Here is an 11775-nt window from a genome sequence, read left to right on the forward strand (position 1 = left end):
TCAGCCGCTGGTGTAGGTCATGTGATATGTGTCAGAGAACCGTGGATAAAGGTAGCATAAAACCAGGAAAGCTTAGGTCTATGCCAGTAATAGACGAGCCATTTGCTAGGGTGGGTATAGACATAGTTGGGCCTATTACACCTAGGGCAGATAGTGGAGACAGGTATATACTCACTCTCGTAGACTTTGCTACTCGGTATCCAGAAGCAGTTGCCTTGCCTAATATAGAGACTACTACAGTGGCGGATGCGTTGATGGAGATCTATTCTAGAATTGGTATTCCAAAGGAGGTTTTGACTGACAGAGGGAGCCAATTTACTTCAGCAATGATGAGGGAAGTTGAACGGTTATTGTCAATAAAATCTCTTAAAACCACTCCATTTCATCCCATGTGTAATGGCTTAGTATAAAGATTTAACGGTACGCTTAAGAAAAAAAGACTGACGAAGAGAGTGTATGTGAGTGAGGTGGAGGGGGAAAAAGGGAGGGGGAGGCCGAGGATGAGATGGAGGGATGGGGTGGAGAGGTATATGAGAGAGGGGGGTGTGAGCTGGGAGCAGGGGAGTGAAATGGCGGGGGACAGGGCGACTTGGAGGCGATTTGTTTGTGGCCACCCCAAACGGGACTGAGGCGTCTGGCAATAGATAGATAGATAGATAGACTTAAGAAAATGCTGAAACGAATGTGTGATGAGGCACCTAAGGATTGGCCAAGATACATAGCACCATTGCTCTTTGCATATAGAGAAGCACCCCAGTCGAGTACTAGATTCTACCCTTTTGAGTTAGTTTATGGAAGAACAGTGAGGGGTCCTTTGGATGTACTAAGAGAGATTTGGGATGGATCGGTCAGCACACCCGAGACTGTTAGTACCTACAGCTATGTTCTAGATCTTGGTGAGAGATTGGAAAACACATGTAAGCTAGCAAGGGAAGAATTACATAAGGCACAGGAGTTGGATAAGAGCTACTATAATCATAGGGCTAGTGACAGAACTTTCAAGGTGGGTGATAAAGTTTTGCTGCTTTTACCAACTGACCATAATAAATTACTCATGAACTGGAGAGGTCCATATAAGATTGTAGAGTGTCCTTCTGCTTTGAATTATGTAATAGATATAAGGGGGAAGAAGAAAAGATTTCATGTGAATATGCTGAAGAAATATGAAGTAGACTACGATCCAGATGATTGTGATGTAGCCGAATCAGATGTAAGTGCTGCTACAGTTATTGAGTACTCTGACGAGGTTGAAAATCTTTTGCTACCTATACCAACCACTGAGAAGTCTTGGAAAGATGTAGAGTTGTCAGTAACTTTGTCTCCATTAGAGAGAGGTAAGATATGTGATTTGTTGAGTATGTACTCAGAGGTGTTCTCTAGTACACCAAAGCTAGCAAATGCTCCTCCCCATGAAATTGTTTTGACTGACAAAACCCCTGTTCGAAGTAAGCCTTATGCTATACCATATAGTTTGCAAGCTGAGGTAGAGAAAGAACTTAATGCAATGGAAGAAGCAGGGATAATTGAAAAATCTAATGCTCCCTATAATAGTCCTGTAGTGGTTGTACGTAAAAAGGATAAAGGAGTGAGACTCTGTGGAGACTTTAGGAAATTAAATGGTGTAACTCAGTTTGATGCAGAGCCTATGTTTGACCAGGGGAATATCTTTTCAAAATTATCAGGGTTCCGATATTTTTCAAAACTAGATCTTTCTAAAGGATTCTGGCAGATTCCATTACATGTGGATAGTAGGAAGTACACTGCATTTAGTACTCCCAAGGGTTTATATCAATTCAAAGTCCTTCCTTTTGGCTTGTGCAATTCACCTGCAGTGTTTAACAGGACAATGAGGAGTGTGTTGGGAGGTATGTCTGGCACACAAATATTTGTTGATGACATTTTGGTACATTCCTCGCCTTTTCATGAGCATTTGAAATTGCTGAATTGATATTTTTCAGACTTAAGGAAGCAAACTTAGTAGTAAATCCAACCAAGTGTGTAGTGGGTCAAGCTGAAGTGGATTTCCTTGGTCATAGAATAGGAAATGGGATATGCCAGCCCCAGAAAGATAAGGTTGGGAAAATAGTTGAAGCTTCTGCCCCCAAAACTAAAAAACAAGTTCGTTCGTTCTTGGGACTAACAGGCTATTACAGAGCATTCATACCAAACTACTCTACAATTGCAGAACCATTAACCAATCTAACAAAGAAGAGCAGTCCAAATAAGGTAATGTGGACAGATTTAGAGCAAAGAGCATCTGATACTCTAAAGAACAAAATGACTAATAAGCCTATTCTCCATTTGCCAGATTTATCTAAAGACTTTGTTTTAAGAACAGACGCGTCAGGTGTGGGTATTGGTGCTGTGCTGATGCAGTCCCAAGGAAATGAACTGTGGCCTATATCCTACCATAGCAGGAAGCTGGGACAAGCGGAGAGGAACTACAGTGTTGTTGAAAGAGAGTTATTAGCAATCATTGAGGGTGTAAGAAAGTTTCGCCAGTTTTTGTATGGATGAAGGTTTGTTGTTCAGACAGATCATCTGCCTCTTCATTACCTCAAGACTGCTAAGAATTCCAATGCAAGGATTATGCGGTGGGCATTATACATGCAGCAATTTGAGTACAGTGCAGAGTTCATTAAAGGAGCTGAGAACGTAGGGGCAGATTATCTTAGTCGTTTGGATGAAGGATATAAAACGTGCTGTTCAAGTTTGGGAATTCGTTCAGATTCTGTGACAGATGTTGGCTCAGGTTGTTTGGGCTTGCATGTACTTGGTATTGATGAAGATGTAATTCTGGAGAAGTATAATGTTAAAATTAACTGGAATTTAGCTGGCCATGATGTGTGATATAATTTTCTAGAACGTAATTATTAGTTGTTGGAACTTGGGTACAAGTTTTTTTGTTCAGGGGGTAATGTCAGAATGATTCATGACTATAAGGGTTCAATATTGGATCTTTGTTCTAAAAGGGTATAATTTAGTTTCTCTGGTTTGTTTCATTAAAACTTAGGTTAGTTGTAGTTCACTGGTAATGAGGCTGTTCGGAGCACGGAAGTAAATTATACGTTATTGTGGATCTTTCAAATGTAGTATGTTTATGTATACTTATTTTGTATTTTGTAATTTTCGGAGTGTGATTAATTATTATGAATTGTATGATACTGCTTCAATTTCTCCATTGTACGAATCAAGGGAAGTGAGGTGGTGACTGTGAGCTGGGGTGTGGGCAGTTGATCAGCAGAACTGGTATAGAAAGGATATAGCAGCTCTTCACGTGAAGTGTGCCCTCGACTCGCGACTTTCCCTCCCCGCTGTGACACTTGTGAGAGTGTGAAGGGTGAGGATGGAAACTCCTGCATACTGAGGAAGCTCTAAACTCTGCCCACACTGCCCTCTTGGTCTACAGCAGGTGTTAGCATAGAAACACCTGCGGACATGCTACCTGCTTCTCAGTCACCACCCTCTTGATGGTCTGTTCTCAGTAAGGTTGTTATGTCACCAGTAATGTGAAGCAGTGTTCCTAAGGTTACTTCACTTGTAGTTTATTTTCTTATGCTTAGGATTAAGTTAGGATTAAGTTATAATTTTGTGAATAAATTATATTCTCCAATTTACATTTTCTTAGCCCCAGTGTACAAATGAATGATGGGTCATTTCCAACTATGTGAGTAGTAGTAATAGTGCAACTCTGGAATCATGGTAGTCTTCTTTCACATATGAGACTGTTTCCGTAACTTGGCCATGACACAAGTAACGTTTCTCACTTTTCCTGTTACGTGTCTCACGGTCACATTTTCCTTAACAGTAACAAAATTCTTAAGGGAAATAGAATTTGCTGGCTATGATTATGATCCTCATACACTGACATATGACTGATATAAAGCACTTCTTGACCTAACCAGTAAAATCACAGAGTTACTGAAAATACTCATGCAAAGTAAAAGGTGGGGTAGCATAGCGGTAACGTTTCTCACGCCACTTTTAAAAATTTATATATAATCAGATTAAAAACATATGAATAATCTGACCATGGCATAATGTATTGTGAGGTGTTGGTAGTATACCTTGCAAACAGCATTTATCTATATTGCCTACATAATACAAGTGAGAGTAGATCAATAACATATCTCTGAATATAACGTTTCTCACGATGGAATGACCCATTTACATCTCTGAAATCAGTTAACAGGGGCACCATAGTTGGCTCCACTTCACCTCATAAAATGGTTCACCTCACAAAAATGGTTACCACTCACAGGTGTAAGTGTGTTCCTGGGTTACAGAAGTGAAATCAAAAGTACATTCAAGTCCCTTCCTTCCTCTCAACTCTTCCATTGTAAACCTAGCTGTTATGTATTCTGAATTAGCCGCGCTTGGCGCGATACCCACAATGCTCAGCTGTTTTGTGTTGAGGCTCAGATTCGAAAGCTAGAGAATAAACACCGCTGTCTCACTCCACCCATCTCTTGTTTGACTACCCTGCCTCGCCAGTATATCTTCACGGCAAACGACATAATACACAAGAACACGAAACATGGTGGCAGCTGATGGAAGTGGAGCTGAGAAGAGAATGCGGTCTGCAGTATAAGCCATTTGAGTGATATGACCTGCTGCTACTCCTGGAGAAATTTTGAAGTGGATGTTAGCCTGCTGGGGAACCTGCACATTCTTCCTGCTTGTGAGTGAACTGGTCCCCTACAATCTACTGATGTTCCTGCCTACAGCCTGTGAGTAGACGGATCTCCTTTGACCTGCAACCTATTGATAAGTTCCTGTAACCTACTAGCCTCACCCACCAAGATGAGTACAGACACTGACAGTGAGCGCCGTTATGCTGGTGTCAGAGCCCCTCAGCCCTTCTGTTTGGGGACAAATGTTGCAGAAAACTGGAAGCTTTTCAAACAGAGATGGAACATGTATGCTCTTCTCTCAAGACTACACACTGAAGAACCCAACATCCAGGTAGCTACGTTCCTACAGTATTTAGCAGATGATGCCCTCAAAGTATACAATGGTTTTCAGTTTGAAGGTAATGAAGCTGATAGGACAGTGCAAGATATAATCAACAAATTTGATGAGTTTGCCATTGGTGAAATTAATGTTACTTATGAGAGATTCATATTTAATACAAGGAACCAGCAAGAAGGGGAACCCTTTGATAAATTTTACTCAGATTTGCAAACTCTTGTAAAGACTTGTGATTACTGTGACACATGTAAAGCTTCCCTGATGAAAGACAGAATTGTGTTAGGCATTCATGACTCCAGTGTTCGTACTGAGCTACTTAAAACAAGAAATTTGACTTTAGAGAAGTGTATTGATACCTGCAAAGCTGCAGAGAGTGCCATCTCACAGACCCGAGTGTTGAATCCTGTCCCTGAAACTGTGAACAAGGTCAGATCTAGGACAGACAGTTGTGCCCAAGCACATAGTTCCAACAGTGTAGCTAGGAAATGTAAGTTTTGTGGTCTTTCACATGTGTTTGCAAGAAATAAATGTCCAGCTGTAGGGAAAGTATGCCTGAAGTGTGGGGAAAGAGACCATTTTGCAAGTATGTGTCGTGTTAAAGCCTCTGTCAATGCCACTGTAAAATCCTCGAACTTCAAAAAGAAAGCTGTACATCAGGTTGCTGAGAGTGAACCAGATGCCCAGCCCCATGGGGCGTCCAGTTCGGATGAAGAGTGGGTTAACACATTACATTACATGACAGTAAAATCTGTAAAATCTCCCAAGAAAGATGTTAAGTGTTGCATGTTAATTGATGATAATGAGGTAATTTTTCAGATCGACACTGGCTCATCAGTTAATGCCCTACCACTACAATATGCAAAAAATGTACAGAAGACTAAGAGAATCCTTACTACCTGGAATAACTCTGTTCAGACTCCTGTGGGTGTGTGCAGGAGAAGCATTAAAAATCCCAAAAATGGTAAGAAATATTCTGTGGAGTTTGTGGTGTTTGAAGGAAATTTAGTCCCTCTCTTAGGTCTTGGGGCTAGCAAACAGATGGATCTGATAACTGTTAATGAAGATGTATTTGAACGTGTGGATAATGTGAAAGTGAGTGAGTCTGACTGTAATAGTGACATGTTGAGTAATACCGGCACTGATGGTTTAGGTACTCTGCCAGGTCTACAGTCATTGTCAGTAGACCCCAGGTGAAGCCAACCATCATGCCTGATAGAAGGGTCCCTGTTGCACTTAGACCAAAGCTGAAAACTGAACTTGATAGACTAGAGAACTTAGGTGTCACTGTGCCAGTTAGTGAGCCGACTGAATGGGTGAGCCAGATTGTGGTTGCACCAAAGAAGAATGGTGACATCAGAATTTGTATAGACCCTCGTGAACTCAACAAAGCACTGCTCCGAGAGCGTTATACTCTTCCTGTACTTGAGGATACATTGCATGAGTTGAGCCAGTCAAAAGTCTTCTCTAAAGCAGATCTTGCTTCTGGTTACTGGCACATCAAACTTGATGAAAAATCTAGCTACCTAACCACTTTTCAAACGTGTTTTGGGAGATACCGCTGGGATTAGACTACCCTTTGGTTTATCAGTGTCATCAGAAATCTTTCAGAAAAGACTACTTGAAACTTTACAAGGTGTACCTGGTGTAATTTGCATAGCTGATGATGTGATAATTCATGGGAAATCTCTGGAAGAGCATGACGCCAACTTGAAGCAGTTCTTTGAGAGGTGTCAGAGAATGAATATAAAACTGAATGAAGACAAGCTCACTCTGAGAACTGACAATGTAAAATTTATGGGTCACTGTATTACAAAAGATGGCCTGGTAACTGATCCTGACAAAATCCGAGCCATATGTGAGTATCCAGCACCTACTAATGTTGTGGAGCTAAGGCGTTTTCTAGGTATGGTCAATTATCTTGCTAGGTTTCTGCCCAACTCAGCATCTGTTTTGTACCCCTTGCATAATCTTGTAAAGAAGGATGTTTCTTGGGTTTGGTCAGCAAGCCAACAAGAAGCATTCAACCGAATTAAGTGTATGATCACCAATAGCCCTGTGCTCACATTTTACAACCCCTGTGATGAGCTTACCCTAGAAAACGATGCTAGTGAATATGGTCTGGGTTCAGCATTAATGCAAAATGGGAAGCCTGTAGCCTTTGCCAGTCACTCCTTATCTAACTCTGAAAGAAATTATGCTCAAATTGAAAAAGAAATGTTAGCCGTTGTATACGGATTAGAGAAATTTCATCACTACACATATGGGAGATCGGTCAGGGTCCTCACAGATCACAGACCTCTTGTGTTCATAGCAAACAAGCCACTATCTCGTGCCCCACGACGACTCCAGGCGATGCTCCTTCGCGCTCAAGACTACCAGTATCAACTATTTTACCGTCCTGGCAAAGAAATCCCCATTGCTGATGCTCTTTCACGTGCTCCCCTGCCTGACACAGGAGATGACTCTTTCTCAGTTAACAGTCTAGCCTACTCCCAGTTCAGGGAATCTCGCCTTCAAGAAATACGGCATGCCACAGAAAAGGACCCAACGTTAAGACTGCTCAAGGATGTCATCGTTCAAGGGTGGCCTGATGAGAAAGGTCACCTTCCAGACTGCCTAGCCCCATATTACAGTTATCGAGAGGAGATGTCTGTACAAGATGGTGTTATTCTTAGAGGAGAGAGGCTGGTAATCCCTAGCTCTATGCGATATGAGATGATGGAGAAGGTGCACGCTGGCCACTCGGGTATAAACTCCTGCCTACGACGTGCAAGGGAGTTAATCTACTGGCCTAGGATGTCTTCGGAAATTCGTCAGTTTGTGGAGTCCTGTGACGTCTGTTCCTCCTATTCACTTAAGCAATCCCCTGAGCCCCTGTATCAACATGAACTTCCAGAACGTCCCTGGGAAAAAGTGGCAACTGACTTGTTCACCATCCAAAACCGAAACTATCTGGTAACTGTTGATTACTTTAGTCAGTTCACTGAAGTTGACTACCTTCCAGAGATAACTTCAGAAGCCATCGTCACAAAACTTAAGCACCACTTTGCTCGACATGGCATACCTGACGTTGTGATCAGTGATAATGGTCCACAGTTTTCCTCTCATCAGTTTCAGTCATTTGCAAAGAAGTGGAAATTTTGCCATGAAACTTCTAGTCCTGGAAACCCCAAGTCCAATGGTGCAGCTGAAGCCGCTGTAAAATCTGTCAAGCTCATGATGAAGAAGTGCCATCGGGCCAAAGAAGACCCCTACCTTGGATTGCTGAACATGCGCAATACCCCTCAAGAAGGTATGGCAACCAGTCCTGCTCAGCGGCTTATGGGGCGTCGCACCAAGACATTGATCCCTGCTATTAATGCTCGCTTGCAGCCAAATATCATTGCTGGAGAACGAGAATGCATGGAGAAGAAAAGAGCCAGCACTGCAGAACACTACATGCATAGAAGAAGCCTCAAACCCTTGTCCGTTGGAGATACTGTGCGAGTACAACCAATAGACGATCCAAAGAAGGAGTGGAAGGAAGCCACTGTAGAGAAGCAACTTAGTCCCCGAGCTTATGAAGTAACAACGAAGGATGGAGGTACATACAGGAGAAACCGTCAACAACTGCGATCATCTAAACCAGCCAGAACACACAAGAGTCGGCCCAATGATGATAAGACAACACTGGCAGGTGATGCATCCTTAGAACCTGAGACTGTGAGCTGTGGGGACTGTGTCGGATCTCCTTTAGTAAGTGACTATGTAACCCGGTCAGGTAGGACAGTTAAAGCACCAAGGAGACTGGACTTGTAGGAATAATGTACCGTACAGTGTACCATTTTGCACTGTGATTAATCTTGCCCTTCAAGGAAATAATAATTATTCATTTTTTTTTTAAATATGTGTGGTCTGTAAGGAATTATTGGGTTCTATACAGCACTTTATTTCCAAAGAATGTAAATGGAGTGCAACACCCGACACTTGATATATGTCCAACTGTCTATTGAATACCTAATCTTATCATGATTGATTATGCTTTATTTATTAAAGGGGTAAGGTGTTTCGTGCTTTGCATGTCAGGATTGATTATGTGTCTTTTACGAAAGGAGGAAGATGTTACGTATTTTGAATTAGCCGCGCTTGGCGCGCTACCCACAATGCTCAGCTGTTTTGTGTTGAGGGTCAGATTCGAAAGCTAGAGAATAAACACCGCTGTCTCACTCCACCCATCTCTTGTTTGACTACCCTGCCTCGCCAGTATATCTTCACGGCAAACGACATAATACACAAGAACACGAAACACTAGCCCTCCCAGGCGTAGCATTCAAGAACACACAACACATCCATCTAATCACTGTCCTCTGTATGTCTGAGCCAATGAATATCCTCTTCCTCTACTGCCCATGTCTCACTACCATCCAGCATTACACTCCTAACACATGTCCAAGATGAATATAATTTCCTGACCAACACATATACAACATAAGGTCCAATACTTAGACTTCCTTTACTTAGCCTAAGGTGCCTTCATGTGGTGGCACTGATGTGTGTGAGTGGTGGAGCTGCCCAGGTATTTAAACATCCCTCAACACCTTCCCTATCTCTGCTTGGAGGAGGATGGAAAAAAATATATGTTCATCCTTGGTTTGTATAAATCCACCAACTGTGTAAATTAAAATAAAAAAAGAACTGACGCTAAAGAGGGATGCCTTCACCTGGTGACACTAATATACAACCTCCCTCAACCCACAATTTCAAATAAGGAGGATGGTGGAGAGGATGGAGAGTGAGAGGCTAATGAAGATAATGTATGTGAGTGAGGTGGAGGGGAGGAGAGGGAGGGGGAGGCCAAGGATGAGATGGAGGAATGGAGTGGAGAGGTATATGAGAGAGAGGGGTGTGAGCTGGGAGCAGGGCAGTGAAATGGCGGGGGACAGGGCGACATGGAGGCGATTTGTTTGTGGACAACCCTTACGGGATTAAGGCGTCTGGTAATAGATAGACAGAGAGATAGGATGGTGGACTGCAGGAGAAGAGCAACATCAGCCTGCAGTCCACTATATTTCAGAATCTACCTTTTGATTCACTTTCATCGCTTCACCCACAGATAAACAAACCGAGATACATGAAAGCAACAAAACCACACGTGCCCTATGGTAACATGCCACACATACCTTCACTATAAGCACGCGCACATGCACACACACACACACACACACACACACACACACACACACACACACAAAGATTCATATCCTGATGGGCCTGAAGCAATAACAAGAACAAAGAGGCATCACATTCACACACTTACCACATTGTACAGGGCAGGTGTTGGGGTTAACGTCCATTACAGTTTCAAGTTAGCTGGGGATTCCTCCTCTTCTTCTTTCTGCCTCTCTCTAGGCAGCTTCCACGGCTGACAATCAACTCACGCACCTGAAAAATATATTACACAATTAGTCCTTTCCTTCTGAACCTTAAGTTTACCTGGTAAGAAATGTATCTGGTGGCATCAAGAACAATATCATTTGGGGACAACAACAGGGTGACATGGAGGCAATTTGTTTGTGGCCACCCCTGGAGGCGTCTGGCAATAGATTGATACTTTTTTTTTTTTTTTTTTTTAATGCACAGAAGGAACACAAGGCTACAAGCCCACAAGATTGTTCCCTCCAAGAAAAAATAAAAACACGATAACAGAAGCCATATTCAAGACCCAATCATTTCAAGATGCCTGGACACACTGTATTTAAAACACTAAAGATCACAGACAGTAGGAAATACAAAGACAGTTCCAGAGTTGACCTGTTGCATACATGAAGTACTGAATGTAATGGTTAACTCTTGCATTTGAGAGTTTACATATTACTATCTATCTATCTATCTATCTATTGCCAGACGCCATAATCCCGTACGGGGTGGCCATTTGACTCTGAGTTATTTGTTTTACAGGGAGGGGCACTAACCCTCCACCAACCCACTTGACACGTAGGGAGCACGTATGGTTTGGTTATATGGTTACCACCCAGTGTTGTAAATGGTTTCTTGGCTTACAGGAAACCATTTGGCTTGTCACTCAATGTAAAGCCACCTATAACGGAAAGAAAAGCAATAAGAAGTGACAGGAAAGATGGGAGAAATAGGAAGAGAGGAGGGCAAGCACAGAAAAAGAATGATAAAGGCTAAGGAAGAAGTAGGCAGCATTACATCAAGACAGGTTATCATTCTCATTATTTATAACCAAATCAAAGCATTATAGTGTTTTAACAAGTTCTTGATATTATGTCAAAGTTACCATCACATGATGTTTATATATTTATTTTAAATTTAAGTTTTGCTGATTCTATGAATATTATCAATGTCAATATTTTTCATTTCCTTGTACGGTCCAAAATGAGCATATGGTCAATTAATTTCATCAATCAAATGTCAACTGTAACGAACTCTCTGAGGAAACTGAAGAACCTTCTCAGAATTACAACACATCAGGTTTGGTAAGTAGGGCAGACACAGCCAACCATCCTGCCTACAATTTCAGTCTTACTCTGCCTGGCATTGCACTTCCACCACCGCTCTGCTACTTACCTAGACCCATTTGACTGTAATTTGGCCTACAATTTCTGTCTCTCCATCCTGAATACTGAGCTGTAACAACAAATTTACACTAGAATAAGATGCTAGTCCTGACTAAGTGTCATGAAATGGATGCAGAATGCTCAGGAGAGAGAGAAGCAGTCAGGGAGAAAGACTGAAAGTTGAGAAGCTGAGGATCAAAGAAATGGCAGATGAATACAGGACCAAAGTAGAGGACGAGTTAGA

The 11775-nt window shown here is 42.1% G+C and overlaps 1 protein-coding gene across 1 annotated transcript; it reads left to right on the plus strand.

The window, feature by feature from the left end:
- The first annotated feature begins 4803 nt into the window (after positions 1-4803).
- On the plus strand, positions 4804-6165 carry LOC145389908 (uncharacterized). The gene has a single exon (XM_080265024.1). It carries the CDS (start codon positions 4804-4806, stop codon positions 6163-6165), a length of 1362 nt encoding a protein of 453 aa, XP_080121150.1.
- The last annotated feature ends 5610 nt before the right edge of the window (positions 6166-11775 follow it).

This window comes from Coenobita brevimanus, unplaced genomic scaffold (assembly GCF_032717465.1).
Source record: "Coenobita brevimanus isolate Jiangsu-jjx unplaced genomic scaffold, ASM3271746v2 jjx.HiC_scaffold_2595, whole genome shotgun sequence".
Classification (NCBI taxonomy): domain Eukaryota; kingdom Metazoa; phylum Arthropoda; class Malacostraca; order Decapoda; family Coenobitidae; genus Coenobita; species Coenobita brevimanus.

Coding starts and splice junctions, on each gene's coding strand:
- LOC145389908 (XM_080265024.1), top strand. CDS start 4,804: ATGAGTACAGACACTGACAGTGAGCGCCGTTATGCTGGTGTCAGAGCC.